Source organism: Salvelinus namaycush, chromosome 8 (assembly GCF_016432855.1).
Source record: "Salvelinus namaycush isolate Seneca chromosome 8, SaNama_1.0, whole genome shotgun sequence".
In the NCBI taxonomy this organism is placed as follows: Eukaryota; Metazoa; Chordata; class Actinopteri; order Salmoniformes; family Salmonidae; genus Salvelinus; species Salvelinus namaycush.
In genome coordinates this window covers 44,124,282-44,144,755 of record NC_052314.1, presented here as the reverse complement: position 1 = coordinate 44,144,755, position 20,474 = coordinate 44,124,282, and the positions used below count along the sequence as shown (strand labels likewise).

At 41.9% G+C, this 20,474-nt stretch overlaps 1 protein-coding gene across 2 annotated transcripts; it reads right to left on the bottom strand.

Annotated features, from left to right (window-relative positions):
- Nucleotides 1-5,001: 5,001 nt before the first annotated feature.
- LOC120052700 (vitellogenin-like) lies at nt 5,002-15,438 on the bottom strand. 2 transcript variants are annotated; one of them, XM_038999762.1, is made up of 34 exons: nt 15,330-15,438; nt 15,144-15,164; nt 14,850-15,001; nt 14,507-14,758; nt 14,256-14,417; nt 14,017-14,165; nt 13,775-13,925; nt 13,510-13,667; nt 13,266-13,431; nt 11,476-11,601; nt 10,993-11,211; nt 10,681-10,898; nt 10,489-10,586; nt 10,233-10,357; nt 10,038-10,139; nt 9,809-9,928; nt 9,527-9,713; nt 9,338-9,431; nt 9,068-9,253; nt 8,787-8,946; nt 8,469-8,667; nt 8,119-8,384; nt 7,919-7,975; nt 7,736-7,810; nt 7,419-7,625; nt 7,126-7,277; nt 6,881-7,028; nt 6,646-6,772; nt 6,352-6,535; nt 6,129-6,259; nt 5,904-5,998; nt 5,606-5,771; nt 5,360-5,521; nt 5,002-5,251 (listed from the first exon to the last, which is right to left on the bottom strand). In XM_038999762.1, exons 1-34 carry the CDS (start codon nt 15,367-15,369, stop codon nt 5,139-5,141), a joined length of 4,968 nt encoding a protein of 1,655 aa, XP_038855690.1. In that variant the 5' UTR covers nt 15,370-15,438; the 3' UTR covers nt 5,002-5,138. The 2 variants fall into 2 exon arrangements, with proteins under 2 accessions (XP_038855690.1, XP_038855691.1); XM_038999763.1 differs by having other exon boundaries at nt 8,119-8,381.
- Nucleotides 15,439-20,474: the final 5,036 nt, after the last annotated feature.

The following is a 20,474-nucleotide window of genomic DNA, read 5'->3' as shown; positions in this document are numbered from 1 at the left end:
GGTAGGGTAGTTGAGAACAAGTTTTCATTTGCAACTGCGACCTGGCCAAGATAAAGCAAAGCAGTTCGACACATACAACAACACAGTTACACATAGAATAAACAAACATACAATCAATAATACAGTAGAAAAAGTCTATATACAGCATGTGCAAATGAGGTAGGATAAGGGAGGTAAGGCAATAAATAGGCCATGGTGGCGAAGTAATTACAATACACCAATTAAACACTGGAACGGTAGAATGTGCAGACGATGAATGTGCAAGAGGATTTACTGGGGTGCAAAGAAGCAAGATAAATATAGAAATACAGTGTGGGGATGAGGTAGTTGGATGGGCTATTTACAGATGGGCTATGTACAGGTGCAGTGATCTGTGAGCTGCTCTGACAGCTGGTGCTTAAAGCTAGTGAGGGTGATAAGAGTCTCCAGCTTTAGTGATTTTGGCAGTTTGTTCCAGTCATTGGCAGAAGAGAACTGGAAGGAAAGGCGGCCAATGGAAGAATTGGCTTTGGGGGTGACCAGTGAGATATACCTGCTGGAGCGTGTGAGTGTGGGAGTGGGTGCTGCTATGGTGACCAGTGGGCTGAGATAAGGCAGTGCTTTACCTAGCAAAGACTTGTAGAGGACCTGGAGCCAGTGGGTTTGGCGACGAGTATGAAGCAAGGGCCAGCCAACGAGAGCGTACAGGTCGCAGTGGTGGGTAGTATATGGGGCTTTGGTGACAAAACGGATGGCACTGTGATAGACTGCATCCAATTTGTTGAGTAGAGTGTTGGAGGCTATTTTGTAAATGACATCGCCGAAGTCGAGGATCGGTAGGATGGTCAATTTTACGAGGGTGTGTTTGGCAGCATGAGTGAAGGATGCTTAGTTGTGAAATAGGAAGCCGATTCTAGATTTAATTTTGGATTGGAGATGTTTAATGTGAGTCTGGAAGGAGAGTATTTGTAGTTGTCCACATATTCTAAGTCAGAACCGTCCAGAGTAGTGATGCTGGATGGGCGGGCGGGCTGGTGCGGGCAGTGATCGGTTGAAGAGCATGCATTTAGTTTTACTTGCGTTTAAGAGCAGTTGAAGGCCACGGAAGGAGAGTTGTATGGCATTGAAGCTCGTCTGGAGGTTAGTTAACACAGTGTCCAAAGAAGGGCCAGAGGTGTACAGAATGGTGTCGTCTGCGTAGAGGTGGATCAAAGAATCACCAGTTGCAAGAGCGACATCATTGATGTATAGAGAGAAGAGAGTCGGCCCGAGAATTGAACCCTGTGGCACCCCCATAGAGACTGCCAGAGGTCCGGACAACAAGCCCTCCAATTTGACACACTGAACTCTATCAGAGTTGAGAAACCAAGGCTGTTGAGTCTGCCAATAAGAATGTTGTGATTGACAGAGTCGAAAGCCTTAGCCAGGTCGATGAATACGGCTGCACAGTAATGTCTCTTAAGCAGCCCGGGATCCAAGTGGTTCCCCCCTGTGTTGTCTATTGCTAGCAAAGCATCCAGGACTTTTTTGTTGTTGTAAATAGCCATAAAGAAAAGCTTTGACTATAATTTCTCTGATCATTCAGCAAGTTTCCCCTATCAGCATTCAGCCTAATATCATTGTGAATAGGCTTAGAAGTTCTTTCAAAGAGAGCCCGCTGAAATAAAATGGTGATTAAATGCATCAATGAAGAAATTTTTATCCGTAATGAGGCCAGTGTCTAAATTAATTTGTTGTGGCAGACAGGAGGAAGTAGATCTCTTTAGGGATTTGACAGTTTTCCAAATTGATACACAATGATTCCTCAGTTGCTTAAAAGCTTGCCAGTCTGGGCCTAAGCCTCTGTTCCTGGCCTTGGCCCAAGCATCATCTCTTTTATGAATGACTTCTAATAATTTTGGAATGTACCAGGCATTCAATCTACCTTTAACCCTTTTTTTTTAAGGTAGCAGGATTGTCCACAATAGTAAGACACCTGCAAAAAGGCTCAAAGCTAAATCAGGTTCAGGGATAGCTGAAATGCAATAAAGGTCAATCATATAAAGATCACGTAAAAAAGCCTGTTCACTGAAACTTTTTAAGGCCCTCTTTGTGATGACACAAGTCTTAGTTTTGTATTCTCACATCTCTCACATAAACAACTGGGCAATGGTCACTGTCTTGACACCAGTTGAACTAAGTAACTCCTCGAGTTCAGAAAGGTTAGCCGAGGGAGGACGATAGACCCCTATAACAGTTATGGATACATTTTTCACCAGACAAAGGCTTAAAGACAGTAGCTCACATTTTTGGGCAAGGGAAATGGATTTCAGTAAAGAGACAGAGAAAATATTGTTTTATAAGAATGGCCACTCCACTACCTCAACCTGTCTGTCAGCTCTGAACACATTATAACCCTCAATATGTATATCAGAGTCCAGAATGTTTCAGTCAATACCAGCATGCCCATATTTGTCTGCATAGCCCATATCTTGATGTAATCCAGTTTAGGAAGTAAGCTCCTACTGTCCAGATGCATCAACCCAAGTCCTTTACAATTTTTACATTTTTAAAGTCACATGGAGTCTACAACTCAAACAAGCTATGCTCAATAGGCAGTTGCAGGTCCGGTCTGATGGTTGATGTTCATACAGTTGGTATGGCTATAAGCTTGGTATACCTGTATTTGAGGAGTTTCTCCCATTCTTCTCTGCAGATCCTCTCAAGCTCTGTCAGGTTGGCTGCACAGCTATTTTCAGCTTTCTCCAGAGATGTTTTATTGGGTTCAAGTCTGGGCTCTGGCTGGGCCACTCGAGGACATTAAGAAACTTGTCCCGAAGCCACTCCTGCGTTGTCTTGGCTGTGTGCTTAGGGTTGATGAACCTTCAACGCCAGTCTGAGGTCCTGAGTGCTCTGGAGCAGATTTTCATCAAGGATCTCTCTGTACTTTGCTCTGTTCATCTTTCCCTCAATCCTGAATAGTCTCCCATTCCCTACTGCTTAAAAACATTCCCACAGCATGATGCTTCCACCACCATGCTTCCCCGTAGGGATGGTGCCAGGTTTCCTCCAGATGTGACACTTGCCATTCAGGCCAAAAAGTTCAATGTTGGTTTCATCAGACACGATAATCTTGTTCTCATGGTCTGAGAGTCCTTTAGGTGCCTTTTGGCAAACTCCAAGTGGGCTGTCATGTGCCTGATTGGTGGAGTGCTGCAGAGATGGTTGTTCTCCTGGAAGGTTCTCCTATCTCCACAGAGGAACTCTGGAGCTCTTTCAGAGTGACCAACGGGTTCTTGGTCACATCCCTGAGCAAGGCCCTCCTCCCCCGATTGCTCGAATCTTGGTTGTTCCAAACTTCTTCCATTTAAGAATGATGGAGGCCACTTTGTTCTTGGGTACCTTCAATGCTGCAGAAATGTTTTGGTACCCTTCCCCATATCTGTGTTTTGACATAATCCTGTCTCGGAGCTCTACTGACAATTCCTTCAACCTCATGGCTTGTTTTTTGCTCTGACATACGCTGTCAACTGTGGGACCTTATATAGACAGGTATGTGCCTTTCCAAATCATGTCCAATCAATTGAATTTACCACAGGTGGACTACAATCAAGTTGTAGAAACATCTCAAGTATGATCAATGGAAACAGGACGCACCTGAGCTCAATTTTGAGTCTCATAACAAACCATCTGAATCCACATGTTTTGATTGGGGAAGCAGCGAACCTTCACTGTGGGGACAACGTCGTCGATGCATTTCCTAATGAAGCCGGTAACGGAGAAAGGTTAGCTCATCAATGCTATTGGCTTAGTCCCGGAATATATTCTAGTCAGCACTAGCAAAGCTGTCCTGTAGCATAGCCTCCGATTCAGAGGACCATTTCTCAATGCAACGCATCATGGGTACTTCCCCTTTGAGCTTCTGCTTGTAGACAGGAAGCAGGAGTATAGAGTCATGATCTGATTTGCCGAAAGGGTGATGAGGGAAGGCCTTGTATGCTTGCTTGTGGCTAGAGTAGCATTGGTCTTTATTGCCTCTTGTGGCGTAGGAGTTGTGTTGATGGAAGTTGGGCATTATGTGTCTTAATGACAAGGAACTAAAATCACCGGCAACAAGAAAAGCAGCCTCTGGGTGCCTGGTTTCCTGCCTGTTTTTCTTGTCCTGAGATTGAACATATACAGCAATCACGATAACAGCTGAAAACTCTCTCGGGGGTAGAAAGTTTGGCATTTGTCCATCAAGTATTCCAAGATGGGTGAGCAATGGGTAGAGACTTCCAATGGGTAGAGTCAGGACACCATTTAGTGTTGATGAAGAGGCAGACCCCTCCCCCTGTCAATTTTCCTGAATCCAATGTCCTGTCCGCTCGGTGAATGGAGAATCCATCGAGTTGGATTGCCATGGGGGCAAGGCCAAGTCTTTTTGGGACGGACAAGGCCCCTGACTGTGTTTTGATAGAGCCATTATATTTTGACTGATGAGTGACAGAGGGACAAATTAGTGTGGTTTTTAAGGTAATGTTTTTGTTTGTAGATGTCATTTGTATAGATTTCATGCCAAAAGTATTTTAATTGTATTACCTTTTTGTTAAGGTCATGTAGTTTTATACATTTGAATGTCAGACAGCGTAATGTATTTGTTATCATAGTCAACATAGTTTTTTCCTTAAATATTGGATATAATTTTAGAATGTACTTTTAGTGAAATGTTGCTGATACACCAACACCAAATGTGAAAAGAGATATAGTTTTTTACATTGATTTATGAAATTGACAAACTGTCTTTCACCTTCAATTGATTGTGATGACAACAAAAAAATATTGGTCTAAGCTATTGTATTTGTTGTAGATGCAGTGCAATGGAAATGGTATACTGAACAGTCATAGCAAGTTGGATGTGTTTACAATATAACTCCTCTGTCAAGCTGAAGGTTCTTTTTTTTTATATATCTTTTTTTATTTCATAATTCACCATGAAAAGTGATTGCCATTAAATTTCTCTTATTAGAGGGCTCTTTTTGCAAATGGAAAACGTGGAAAAATGTATCAGAGACCATCTTTGAATGCACAGTTGGATTTATTACAATTTGAGTGTTCAATAATGTTGTAGGTTACATCTCAGTGATGTGAAATGACATATTTTCTGTTATAAAAGTTACAGTATCTGCTCCACCAGAGCACTAAATGCACTGCTCAGAGCAGCGACAGGCCACATGGGCTTCTGTCTTCTCGCTCAGGTCCACACTCTTCTCATAGATGCTGCTCAGACCTTCAGAACGGTTCAGGTTGGAATCTGTAATAGGAAAGAAAGTAAGAAATTAGGAACTGCAGATCAGTATTTATTGTATACATCAGAACAGTATGGTGTCTTCAGTAAAACAGTTGTCCATTATAGACTCACCGACGGGCAGGCAGTGGAAACCGATGGTGATGGGGGTGGTTCTCACTGGGAGGCATCCAGGCAGACAGCGCAGCACAGGCTCAACAGAGTAGCATTTGGACTCCTCGGCATCAACAATCACCTGCTTCTCCAGCTTCACAGACTCGAACGTCATGAGGCATTCTGAGATAGAGAGGTACAGTAATAATATGTTAACTAAATGAACGGACATTTGTAATGCAGCATAAGCGGTAGACTAAGACTTACCAGACTCATCACGGCAGCTCTCAGAAGGAAGCACCCAGGAATGGGCAAAGCTGACTGAGCTCTTGGTCAGGCGGCCACTGGGTGTACGGTACTCCTGTCTGTCTTCGCCATCAGCCCTTCCACAGAGTCCACAGGTCTGTCCCTTCATCCAGTCCACAACTTTAATCTGAGTGCCAAAATCATACAACAACTTAGAACGACTGTAGCTTATGTTTCAGTACCCTTTAAACAAGTAATATGCTATTCATAAATTGAATGATACAGTATTATTGATATTATGACATAAGATTCCAAACACCTTCCATGAGTCCTTATCAAAGTAGACTTCTTGGAGACCGTGGCTTGGGGCATAGAGAGACACGCCTTCACCCTTCCGTTTGATCTTGATAGAACCTTAGGCAAGAAAATAAACAATGTTGTGGTTTATGGATGAGGCCATTTTCTATTATCTTATTACTGCAGTACATTAGATTATTCTAGTTATTGTGATGTTGATAAATAAAGTTGAAGGAGCATGAGAAACCTGAGGGGTCCTGGTATGGGAGGTTGTCGTTGGAAATTTCCATTCCATTGACCTTCACTATCACATCATTGTCCTCATCATTGTCCTCATCATTGTCCTCATCATTGTCCTCAGTGTACAGGTCGATATCACTGGAAGTGTCAAAGATAACATTTCATACATTATGTTATTGATGGAACTAAGAAATATATTTGTGTCAAAAGCAATTGTTTTCTATACTCACATGTCAGAGATTTTCACATTGATGTGGTTTTGTTCAGATGCGTGATCCTTCTTCAGCAGGACCATGAATTTGAGCTCTATGGTGCAATCCTGAGCCAAAACTTGGTAGCAAGAGAGAGGCATCTTGGTCTTGTACGTCCTGTTGTTAAATGTGGTCAATGTGTCTCTGACCATGCTACATTGAACTGGAAAACAATAGTGTTAATTTATACCTTCCTTGCCTTTTTTAATGTTGTAACTTTCAATTTTCTGTTACATTGTTTTGTTTTTTTGTTTTTTTATTGTTTCTGCTTACCTGCGTTGACATCAGAAAACAAGTAGTGGATTTTGTTAACAATGTTGTCATCAAAGGGAGTAAGATCAGTCTCAGACCCAATGGGCAGAGAACAGGGGAGGGTCACGCCCAGTGTATACAGTGTCATCTGTGATTTAGATACACAAATCCTCATCAGAAACAGTCAACCAAGAAGAGAAGTCTGGGGAAATAAAACAGCAGAAAATGCTATTGTGGGAAAAACAATGTTCCTCACCTTGGGTGCTTTCAGAATGACATCCAGGGTCGTTTTAGATGTTGCAATCATAGTTAATTGAATCTGTTTCTCACTATTTTTGTTTTTTTGCATTGGAACCAATTCAGCCAGGTAAGATGGGATGTACGCAGGGATGTATTCAGACACGCTAGAAGAGAAAAGGTTACACAAATCAGAAGTTGTTCTTGATTTGTTCTGTAACATTATTCAGCTATCACTAGTAAATTACAAATGAGTAACCGTACATCCTAACATAGTGCCAAACAGCCTTGGGAACCTTGGGGAGTCTGTCCCAAGACAACCTCAGACGAACTGCAGGGCTTGGACCAACAAGACCAGTCTCAGCAGTGATAAAGGTGTTATATTCCTTGCACTCTGCACCCCAAGCAATCTTGGCCTAATTAGGAGAACAAAATAAAGTGTACTTTTTTTTTAGTATACAATAGTGATTATTGCTACCCACAGTACAACCTAAACAATAAAAAAAACGATCAGAAAACTTATATTGTAGCACTATTTACAAGATATTTGATCTTACAGTGACTTTGTGTTTGCTGAGCACAACACCATCAGCACACAGTTTCCAGTTGTCGTTCTCATCAAGGGCAGCCAGAATGATCTGCAGTCTGGAAGTAGCTTTGTTCAAGTAAGCAGTAACCTGGTATCCCTCATTCTTATCGTCAGCTCTCACTAAACGGAAGAGGATGGTCACCTTAGGGGCGAGAGTATTGCCAAGGAATTTGGCCTGAGAAGAGAAACACATTTTAAAGCTTAATTCATCTCTGCGCTCACTCCCAATGGCACACAATGAAAGAGATGATTATCTTGACTCAAGTTATGATGGTGAAGTGTCACCTGCTTGTAGATGGCATGGAAGCTAGAGGCACTGCTCTTGCTTCTGGAGATTATATTGGAGGTGGCTTGAGAGTCCTGCAAACAAACAGCAAAACAAATCATCAGGGTATTTACGGAAATACTTTTCTACAAACATGTATTTTTGTAAACCATACCGTAGATGAAAATTCCTCAATATTGTACCTTGTGATACCTGTTGAATTTGCGGTCGTTGGGGTTGTCGTCGTTGGGGCCGTAAGGCTATTTGGGTAAAAATACCATTACATTCAATACATTCTCTTCACATTTTTAACATCTATGTATGTTTGCAACAAGTGTGTGCCTTGTTTGTCACCTCCATAAATATCTGACTCAAAGAGTTTTGTGAGAAACAGTAGCCTTACCTTGGAGAGGCGAGCGCTGGAGGAGCTGGAAGAGCTGCTGCTAGAGCGGGAACTACTAGAGCGAGAGCTGCTGGAACGAGAGCTGCTGGAACTGGAGGAATTCTTCAGATCAGGCACCAGAATTTTCTTGAGCTTCAACAGTACAGTTTTTCCCTCTGGAGCTTCGTCCTCTTCGTTCATGGTGATGACTTTGATAATCTTTTCTGCAGCCTTGGGTCCAACTTGCACTTCAAACTCCAGCCTCTCGATGGCGGGTTCAGATGCTGCTAAAAATGGAATGCATTAGAAATAGCTAAACAAATTGTTGCAAGTATATGCTGAATTTTGCTTATTACCAAATTAATGCTTACATGGTTTCGCAGAAATAAGGACTGAATGCTTTCCAATCATTTTGTAGAAAAGAGTGTTTCTGATGAAGGCAGCATTCTCAGAGGCAAATTCAAAGCATGCATTGACTCCAAGCCTTTCGACACAGATTGTCTGCTCAATCCGTGTGATGGGCTTGAACTTGGATGGCGAATCAGAATAGATGATCTCGGAAGATCTTGACTGAAAAAATTATATAAATTCACAAAATGTATCAAATGTCTGGGGTCTGTGGTTAATAATTTCTGATTGGCAATTCTTGTGTGAATTTAGTTTTGAACAAGTATTTCATACAAACTCACCAAACTTCCAGCAAAAGAGGCAGCAGAGGCTGCAATCATAGATGTAAACTTCTCCCTGGACTGCTGTGCGCTTCTTGCTACTCCTTGGGCAGGAATCATGGGAGTTATTCTCTCAGCTGGGACATCCTCCACATTTCTTGCCACAGCAAAGGTCTCAATGCTGTTTGAAGGAACATAGATCTCAAGAAAACTGTAGTGCGGCAGCCGTGTTAAAAAAATATGAACTTAATGTAAACAGCTATTACATCCTCTTTTCTGACCAAGAAAAAGATTGCCCTTACTGTGTGGCAACAATATACTCAGGAGCGGAAACAGGTAAAGCTTCAATCTTGAAGTTGCCATGAGCGATGTCAAGCTCTGCTGACAATTTTGCAGGGACAATTGTGTGGACCTTAGCTCTTGCAATAATAGCAGCCTGGATGAATGCAGTGTTCACTCCCATCACAGCAAATGTATGCATGACAATGCTACAGGAAGAGGAGACATTTGTTAAATTTACCAAGATTTGTGGTACTAATGATGTCATCAGAAAATATTGGTCTTATACTTACCTTGGTCTAACTTCGGCATGTAGCTGAATGTTTGTTTTCAATAGCTGGGCAACATGGAAGGTTTCAGGCAGAGCAGGTTTCAGAGTGGCACGGACTATGTACATAAAGATAAAGCACATTCATATGGGAGATCAGAGATCCAGGGAAGAACTACTAATTACTTAGCAAGAACTATTATGATATAGTTACCATTGAGGTCTGCTTTAGCGACAGCAGCAGTGTAGAAACTTAGCTCCATGGGCAAACCAAGAACGGTGGGGAAGATGCGACGCACCTCTGCAGCCAGCAGGGGCTTAGCATACTGGAAAGTTGCTCCAGCCAACAGTGCCTTCAAGGCCTTTTTTCCCAAAGTGTGTGCAGAAGGACTGTTGGCAAGCTGTGGGATAATATTAGGTTTAGCTGTTTTGTCCCTCAACTGTGAATGTTTTATGAATACTTTTGGAGACTATTAAGTTATATCATTTGTTGTACCTGAAGTGCCTGATCGATGAAGGACTTGTCGATGTTGGCAAAGGCAATTTCCTGTCCAAAGAACTTCACATATATGGAGGCTAGGGGCTTGCTTGTGGTTAGGGACCTCCAGTCAGACAGCTGTGGATAGACGAGTAAAGCAAACCTGATTGATCAATTTAATTTTAAAATCTACAGGGATTGAAGCAATTTAAGATAAATGTGTAACGTAGTGATCGTTGATACTTACAGCCTTAATGACACGCTTCATCTTGGTGATCCTGTCAACATTTTCAGGATCTGTGGGGATTTTCAGAAGAGCCTCCTGGATTCCCACAGATCTCACTCCAACCTAAGGGGCAGACATTAAGCTTGAACAGTTAAAAAGTGTTTTAAATGTACTCAATCATTATCATTTCAACGAACTTTGAAAAAACGCCATTACCTCAAGAACATCAGCAGCTGCTCCAGCAATGTAGGTGCGAGCTTTGCCCACGACGGTTCTGGGGAAAATGGTGGCAGCATCGTTGATGTAGAAAGCACTGGCAGCAGCACCAATCCTCTGGGGACCTTTAAGATGGGGAAAAATGACTGTTAATGATTGACTTTGTTGATATTTAGTGAATGATGCTATGGGTCAGTCATTGCAAGCCAAGGAAGATATATGGAGGCTAGGGGCTTGCTTGTGGACAGTTCCTTACTGCTATAGGCATCCAGGTGGAGGGCTTTACTGAAGTGGCAGCTCAATCTTCTAAATTTGTTGCTGAGCATCTTGACAGCAACATTGCAGGCAGCAGCACTAAAATGAAGGAATAGTACCTATGTTATTCAACCTGATTCCATAGAAATTGAGAGAGATTTAATGACATGTAAAGGTGAAAGAGTGCTCTTACACTGAGGCAAAGTCAGGGACAGTGCTCCTGGTCAAGGACTTCATGTGAGAGTAGGTGAAGCTAGCCACCTGCAGATTTTCCTCTGTTTTCAGAATGTTAGCTAAAGTAATCACCAGGCCCATTGGGGGCTTTGTCTCAAACAGAACAATGCAGGCAAGCATGCGGAGCTCTGGGTGGAGAGCCTTGTCCATGAACAACTGCACAGCAACTTCCTGGACCTAATTCACAACAATAATGCAGAGATTTGAATGGACTTCGCCAATGAGAATGATGATGTTGTCATTTGCAATTTAATGGAGGGACTGTACTCACCATTCTAGGCTCCCTCTTAGCAATGTTCCTCAGGGCCAAGACTGCATCAGCCTGGACTCTCAGGGGCAGAGCAGCAGCTGCAGTTCCAAACACGGGCAGGAGCTTTGTGATTGGTTTAATGCTAGCAGGATGGCCAGCATTACCCAGAACTTTAAGAAGCATGGAGAGTTCCTCAAATTTCCTATTAGCAACAGCCTCAACAGCAAGTTCGTGGATGGGCTGTGGGAAGACATGTACAGTAGATATGTTTGAATAACCTCAATCAGTAGATCATCATATACGTGAGATGACATCTTTCGAAAATGTCTGAAACCCTACCTCTTTGAAGAGTATCCCACTAGCACTGACTTTGCTGATAAATCTTTTTGAGGGAAAATGTACTTGATACGATTGTGATATGTTGTTATCTCACCTAGCTATCGTAAGAGCATCTGCTAAGTGACTCAAATGTAAATTGATTATAGGAAAATACATCCAGTTTACCTTCACAAGTTCAGCATGGCAGTTGGGATATTCAACACAGTATTTGGAAACCATGGTACCATAACCAAGCATGGTGATCTCACGTAGAACTGGGTGTGTCTGAATCTTGTGGTTTAAAGCTAGGCTCTGGTGGTGAAAAAGATATTGTTTTGAGTCATCTTTATATCATTTCTTACAAAATATTGAAGAGATAGGACAGTGTAGAAGGAGTAAAGTGGGTCCAGGATTCGCAACCAGACGGTCACAAGCACATATGTGACCAGCTTCAAAAAGCTAGGCGTATGTCGCACGTCACTACTTCACAGGAGAGGCATTTGCATTTTTTTCTTTCAGAAATGCCTCCTGGAACATGTGAACTGTCATGTGCCTTCATAACAAACTTGTATGCCATCTGTAAATATGAATACAATTGTTAAATTAGGAGCCTAGTTGGTTTAGCCATGGAAAAATATCTTCCCGCTAGCCATGATTGGCTGAGATAATGAATGGGCTAATGAATGGGCTGTACATGCCGAGAGATGAGTTTGTGTTGGTCTGATATGTAGCACACTTCTGTCTATAACATGAGCTGCTCGGTATGTGTCAATAATCCTTGCTACAGTGGCTTTTTTGAAAGATATAATGCTAGCCATGGAGATCTGCAAATGTGTTGCTACTGCGCTCAACAACATTGTTGCCCAGAAATTATTAGGTGCTATTGACAAAGATTAGTGGGGAAAGGTTGTGATGGACTACTTTCTGCACACAGTCAGTGTGAACCGAAGTGACTTGACACAACAACGGGCCAAACAAGCTGTAGCTTGCTACAAACCAAACAGAAAAGACACGCTGCCATGAAGTATTCATCCATGTATACTGGTAATAGTGTAGCTACATTCTCAGATATTATTCGTTTCAAATTTTGTCAGAAAGTCATATTCATTGCAAGTTAAAGCGTACTGTTAGCTAGCTAGCAAATGTTAGCTTGCTGGCTTGCTAGCTAACGGCACGTGTATGATCTCTGTAGTAATATTATTTGCATCTCAGAAAGCCACTTGCAATTGCTGATTACGGCTATCGATTGTATTTCATGAACATGTGTACATATCCAGACAATAGTAACCATCCACTTAGCTACATGTGGCTGGGGGTGGTTATAGAATTTATTTCACATGACCCATCAGTTTTGGACAAGTGTCTGGGTAAGCATAATGTATAATTATAAAATATTTATAAAATATTTTTATCCGGACACTTTCAAAGTCAGATTAGGATATAGGCCAAGGACTAGATAAAGTGTATTTTTACCTGGAGCGTTTCCCTATTTTAGGCTACTACTTTCACCACTTTTAGTCTTGAAATCTTTGGTTGTTTACTACACTACCATACTCACTCTGTTTAGCTCATGGTCTCACATGTGAATCCTTAAAGAGATGGGTGGGGCTAAGGCTTAAGAGGGTGCTAACGATGCTGAATAGGTTTAAACGCAGAAGATCTCCAGTAGGTGTAGGAAAAATATTCAAGAGACATTTTCTCATAAGTGGGGTTACAAGTTAACCAACTTTCAAAGCAGAATTACTTTCCCATTGTTCCTCAACTGTGGTGTATGATATACCGTTTTGTAGATCTGAGTATCTACTTTTTTTTTTTAAACACCAAATGTTGCTACATAAGACTGAATCGAGGCAGTGGGTCACATATGTGTTGAAGGTAGTGGTGTTAACCACTAGACCACCTCATGCCACCATTTTTAGTCATCTTAATGAGGAAATCTATAAGAATGCATAAACATCATTTAAAGGTTTACTTACTTCAAAAAGCTTGACAGTGTCCAGATCAGCAGCCACCATATGCACAGCGGCAACCACAGCCTGAACAGCCTCAAAAATAGTGATGTCACCAGCCAAAAACTTCTCCTTGATGAATCTCACAGACACTGAACTTCCAATGTAGGGGACAGCATCCAGGATCCAGTGTCTGAAAAAAAAAGTATTTCTGTCATTGTGTCTTTGTTTGAGCAATTGTCCCAGAAAAAAAAATATTTTGAAAAATTACCTGTAAGCTGGTTTGTCCTTGAACTCAGCCCAGATGGCATCAATAGTCTCGGATTTTGCCATGCGCAGGAGCTGAATAAACTGCACAAACTTAAGAGGAGCATCTTCATGGAGCTCTGCCGTGTTGTATGTGACCAGATGATTCAGGATCTTCACAGCCTAAACAATTCAAATGAAGTGTTTGTATTAAACCTTTGTCATCTTTGGCTTTACATATTGTCAGGCTTATGTATCAAATAATAGATAGAGTCATTGAGTCACTGTACCTGAGCACGTACGTTGCTGATCTTAAGGAGCTGAATAGGCATCTGGAGAATCTCAGTGGCAAACTCATACCGGATGAATCCACGGTGAACATAATTACCACCGGGGAGAATAATTGGATCCTTCTTGATCTCAACGAAGGTCAACATTTGTCTGTGAAAGGTAGTTCATGGGAAACTTTTAAACCTATAAGCTTAATAAAATGAAAATGTTTTCCTTTTGTACCACAAATCAGTCAACATACTTTGCTTCCATTTGGGCAGCTCCTGACATCTCATTGAATGGTGTGAACTGATGGAGCTCAGTAACAGTGGCCTCCAAGATCAGAGCACCACTGGCAGCGGGCTTCATGATGTAGTTGTAAGTGGCAGCTCCCATCAGGGCCTCCCCTCTCTGTTTAGACAAAACACAGAGTTGTATTGTCATGTGAAGTGTTTCTGGTTATGTTTTTCCAACCCCCAAAATAGATACTTATGCTCATACCTGCTGGCACTCTACACACTTCTCTGTGTAAGCCAGACCAAAGTCCTTCCTGATTCTCTCCTGGCAGTTATTGAGATCCTTGCTCTTGGTCAAATGGATGCGCTGTGCCTTGGCATCTTCACTGATCACATAGTGGGTCTTGCACACTCCCTGAACTCCAGACTAACACAAAAGAGAGCATGAGTGAGGAACTCAAACATTGCTTACTGAAACATGTTTTGCATCTACATATGAACATATACAAGTTGTACCTCCTGCAACTCATAGACGTTTTGTGTCTTCTTGATGTTGAGCTGAAGAATGTTCAGGATACCTCTATGGACATTCAGCACTGTTTCAGAGACAGCAGTGGGGGCAAATACCTTACCCACAACACCCTTGGCATACTCAAACTTGATGGGAATCGAGAACTGAGCAGCCAGGACTGAAGTGAGTTTTGCAGCTGGGACGAAAGGATCTTTGGGCCACACACCACTGTACTCAAAGATCTCAGGGTTCACAAGCTACAAGGAGATATCAATTGATGTATTAGTCAATGTAATGGACATCACATTAAGATATTGTTTGTGTGTGAACTTCATGTATAACAAATACCTTCAGCAAGTAGGTATTCTCTGCAACTGCACTGATAAGAACTTTGCTGATTACTTTTACTCCAGCTCTAGCCAGACCCTCCTCAGGCAGACCACCCAGGAGCAGTGCCTCATACTTGTACACATAGGTCTTACTGGCAGCAAAATCAGGGGCTGTAATAACAATCAAAACATATTTGATGATCTTGTGATCTGAGAACTGGTTTTACTTAATTTATTCAACTAGAAAAAAAATGCAGAAGTGAAACTACCAAATAAACATAAGTAAAAATCCATAAAAATAATATGTACTTACCAAAGTTAACAGATTGACTCGCTACAAGATAAAACAAAAATTATTGTCACAATATGTTACTGAATGTTTTTCAAAAGATGTCATAGATACAGAATTGTACATTTCAATATTTACATAACTTAGTTATATTTACATGAAGTTAGTTATAATATCCGCACTAGAATAAGACAGAAAAACTGTACTTACCCACAAGGGCTAGAGTCAGTGCAAGTACTACTGCTCTCATGACCAGTGTGATGTGAGGAACAACAGTCCCAGACCGCCTTTTAAAGAAATTTTCTGTCGACAAAACAATCGTAATAAAATATATAATTAACTAACGTTACATAAGCTGAGATCAGTATGTGCTCATAATAAAGCCTGTTGAGTGGGTTATCACGAGTTCTGAGGTGGCCACATACACCCATAGGTTAGGTTAACCTGCCCCACTGCCATTTAGCCCTTTACAGATCAATGTCCATCTAAGTCAGTTTTTTAATGAAAACTATCTGGAGAATCACGTGTTGTTTTATCCAACAACTTATGCATACTACGACCTTCATTTTTCTTCAAATACTACATGAGTTATTTTTCTCTATTTATCTAACCACAAAATAAAAATGTACACAAAGGCTCTTGTACTTTAGAAGTAGAACCCAGTAGAGATCAGTAGACAGTTGGTGCCTAAAATAATGATGCAACACAATGCTAAATAAAATATATTGTCTAGGTTTGAATCAGTACATTTATGATCAATTCTAATATGTTAGAGAATGTGATAAATTAGAATACTACTAATGTCAAAACCCGACGAGTTTTGGCACTTGAACATGGACCAGCCATTGGTCCAAGCTAGTCCTCAACACTATTGAAGTCCTTGAACAAGTATTTGTTATTCAGATGAACCAACCATGTGTCAACAATGGTCAGCTTGACCAAGAGATAAGACTATGCCAGCTTGTCAGTCAATGACACTGAATATGCAGGCCTACAACAGGTTTGTTGTTCGATCCTGATGTTAAATTCGACTGAAATATTAATGTGTCAATTTTATAAAAAAATTTGGACAGTGAGACTTTTGTTGTTGTTTTGGCTCTGTACTCCAGCAATTTTGATTTGAAATGATACCATGACGGAGGTTAAAGTGCAGACTGTCAGCTTAAATCTGAGGGTATTTTCATCCATATTGAGTAAACCGTTTAGAAATTTGAGTAAACCATTTAGAAATTACAGCACTTTTTCACATACCACCCCCTAACGCATCAAATTTGGCCTTCATTAGTTAGGGTTAGATTTAAAATCTATTTTCAAGAAGAGTAATTGTGGAAATGGGCAGGGTTTAGCCATAATTATGACTTTGTGGCAGCGTTAACTAGTGACGACCAGGGAAGGAATGATGGCAAATTCTTTACTCAGTAAGGTCACTCCCATAGAATTCTATGGTCACTCCAACTAAGGCTAACAATGAATGGCTGATATCCCAGGCTGATATGTGCTGTGTTCGGGACAACTTTACACCAAGAAACACTTACCCTGATGAAAGCCCCCAACATAAGGAAATTGAAAGTGGCTTTTACTGGAACCAAGTTACATGTTCCTCAGTACACAAACCCACACACAACAACATAACGAGCCATACCGTGCAGTGCTGGGCCCAGTCAGGTCTTTGACACATTCACTCACTCCCCCGCTGAAAGATCAGACACAAAATGTTGGCACCGTTGTAACAGGTTGTGAACAAGCCCTGGTCTCCAGCATGGGAACAGAAAAGGAATACCTGGTGAGGTAGTCTCAGGTTGGACTACTCCAAATCATCTTGGCTCTGACACACACACCCAAACACAAGCTTTGGAGGTCCATCTCTCCATTTAAATATCTCTCACACCCTACAATAACCTGTGGATCATGAGAGAACCTTCATAAATTAGCAGAATATTAAAAACAATTTATTGACACTTCATGTAGTGTCCCGTAATACTTTGTTTGAAGTGAGACACCTTCAGTCATTCATAACACATCCATAAATACCCTATCTGTCACACCCTGATCTGGTTCTCCTGTCTTTGTGCTTGTCTCCACCCCCTTCCAGGTGTCGCCCATCTTCCCTAATTATCCCTGGTGCATTTATACCTGTGTTCTCTGTTTGTCCGTTGCCAGTTCGTCTTGTCTCGTCAAGCCTAGCAGCGGTTTTCACGTACTCCTGTTTTCACGGTTTTGACCATTCTGACTGCCTTGACCCTGAGCCTGCCTGCCTGCCATTCTGTACCTCTCGGACTCTGCTCTGGATTACTGACCTCTGCCTGCCCTGGACCTGTCGTTTGCCTGCCCCCCCCCCCCCCCCCCCCCCCCCAGGTTCAAGTGGTATTGGGATTATCTTGGCTCCAGTGACACAATCACCTCATCGACTGGACTGGTGGTGCCATCATGGGCTGGAGCCCATTCTGCCATGCCCCACCGCCTGAAGTCGGCGCAGCCTGCCCCGCGACGTCTTCCTGTGGGCTTGGAAGTTGCCTCGGACCTTTCCGCCATTCCCACAGAGTACCAGGACCTCCGGGAAGTTTTCATTAAGGCTCGGGCCATTTGCTTCCTCCGCATCGGTTTCCCGTGCACTGACTACCGGGACCTCAATAACATCACGGTTAAGAACTGCTACCCGGCCTCGGCCTTCGAGCCGCTCCAGGGGGCCTGCGGAACGCCTACCACCTGGTGCACATGTGGGAAGGGGACGAGTGGAAGTCTGCCTTCAACACGGCCAGCGGTCACTACGAATATCTGGTCATGCCATTTGGTCTAACCAACGCTCCTGTTGTGTTCCAGGCCTTGGTTAATGACGTTCTCTGCGACATAGAGACTTCCAATGGGTAGAGTCAGGACACCATTTACTGTTGATGAAGAGGCATACCCCTCCCCCTGTCAATTTTCCTGAATCCAATGTCCTGTCTGCTCGGTGAATGGAGAATCCATCGAGTTGGATTGCCATGGGGGCAAGGCCAAGTGTTTTTGGGATGGACAAGGCCCCTGACTGTGTTTTGATAGAGCCATAATATTTTGACTGATGAGTGACAGAGGGACAAATTAGTGTGATTTTTAAGGTAATGTTTTTGTCTGTAGATGTCATTTGTATAGATTTCATGCCAAAAGTATTTTTATTGTATTACCTTTTTGTTAAAACTTCTCTAGGATAGGGGGCAGCATTTTCACTTTTGTATAAATAGCGTGCCCAATTTCAACTTCCTTCTACTCATCCCCAGAATATAAGATATGCATATTATTAGTAGATTTGGATAGAAAACACTCTGAAGTTTCACTCTGAAACTGTTTAACCTGTTATGGCTGCAAGGGGCAGTATTGAGTAGCCAGTTATATCGTGCCCATTTCAAACGGCCTCGTACTCAATTCTTGCTCGTACAATATGCATATTATTATTACTATTGGATAGAAAACACTCTCTAGTTTCTAAAACCGTTTGAATTATTTCTCTGAGTGAAACAGAACTCATTCTGCAGCACTTTTCCTGACCAGGAAGTGGAACGTCTGAAATCGATGCTCTGTTCTACTTCATGCCTATACATGGGCACAAGACCTATTAGTATACATACACGTCATACACCTTCCTCTGGTTGTCAAGAGGCTGTGAGAGAAGAAATGAGGTGATTATCTCGATCTGAGTTGGAACACATCATCTTGGAATCTCGTGTCCACCATTTTCGGTACTCTGAATAGCGTGAGCTGGACAGTGTGATTGCCTTTTGTTTAGCTTCCGTTATAGGCGACTACAATCTCCGGCTTTGATTTTATTTGATACATGTCACCATATCATCGTAAAGTATTTTTTCAATATGGTTTCATCAGATTATTGAAATTTTTTCGGGAGTTTTGCTGTGTTCCGTTCTCTTCCGTTTGTTGACATGGAGAGTGTCGTGGCACCCGGCTAGCGCGCTTGCTAAATGAAGAGGGAAAGTGTCCGTTCTGAATCCAAACAACGACTGTTCTGGACAAAGGACACCTTGTCCAACATTCTGATGAAAGATTAGCAAAAGTAAGACCCATTTTATGATGTTATTTCATATATCTGCCGTAGTCGCCGGCGCCCAAGTGTTTCTGGCTATTGTGCTAAGCTAATATAACGCTACATTTTGTTTTCGCTGTAAAACACTTGATAAATCGGAAATATTGTCTGGAATCACAAGATGCCTGTCTTTCAATTGCTGTACACTATGTATTTTTCAGAAATGTTTTATGATGAGTATTTAGTTATTTGGCGTTGGTGTCTGTAATTTTTCTGTCTGCTTTCGGTGCAATTTCTGACTGTAGCTGCAATGTAAACTATGATTTATACCTGAAATATGCACATTTTTCTAACAAAACATATGCTATACAATAAATATGTTATCAGACTGTCATCTGATGAATTTGTTTCTTGGTTAGTGGCTATTTATATCTTTATTTGGTCGAATTTGTGATAGCTACTGATGGAGTAAATAACTGGTGGAGTAATGAAAAATGGTGTCTTTTGCTAACGTGGTTAGCTAATAGATTTACATATTGTGTCTTCCCTGTAAAACATTTAAAAAATCGGACATGTTGGCTTGATTCACAAGATGTGTACCTTTCATCTGGTGTCTTGGACTTGTTAATGTGTGAAAGTTAAATATTTAAAAAAAATATCTTTTGAATTTCGCGCCCTGCACTTTGAGCTGGCTGTTGTCATAAGTCTACCGACGTCGGGCTTGCACGCCAAACAGGTTAAATCATGTCTGTGAGTATCACAGAACTTATGTAGCTGTCACGTTCCTGACCTGTTTTCTGTTTCTATGTTGGTTTTGGGTTGCCTGGTATGGCTCTCAATTAGAGGCAGGTGTTTGACGTTTCCTCTGATTGAGAGTCATATTAAGGTAGGTTGTTCTCACTGTTTGTTTGTGGGTGGTTGTCTTCCGTGTCAGTACATGTTACCACACGGGACTGTTTCGGTTTGTCTGTTCCTGTTCGTGTGTTCTTCGTTTCATGTAAGTTCGTAAGTTTAGGTCTGTTTAGTTCGTTTTGTTATTTTGTATTTCTAAAGTGTTATTTCGTGTTTCGTCGTTTTTTGTCTAATAAATCATTATGTCCACATACCTCGCTGCGTGTTGGTCTGATCCATGCTCCTCCTCATCCGAGGAGGAGGAATATGACGACGATCGTTACAGAACCACCCACCAAACCCAGATCAAGCAGCGGGTTAACGGACAGCAACGACAGCAGCAGTGGGTCAAGGAGGATTGGACATGGGAAGAGATTCTGGACGGAGAAGGACCCTGGGCAGAGCCAGAGGAGTGTCGCCGTCCCAAGGCGGAGCTGGAGGCATCTAAAGCG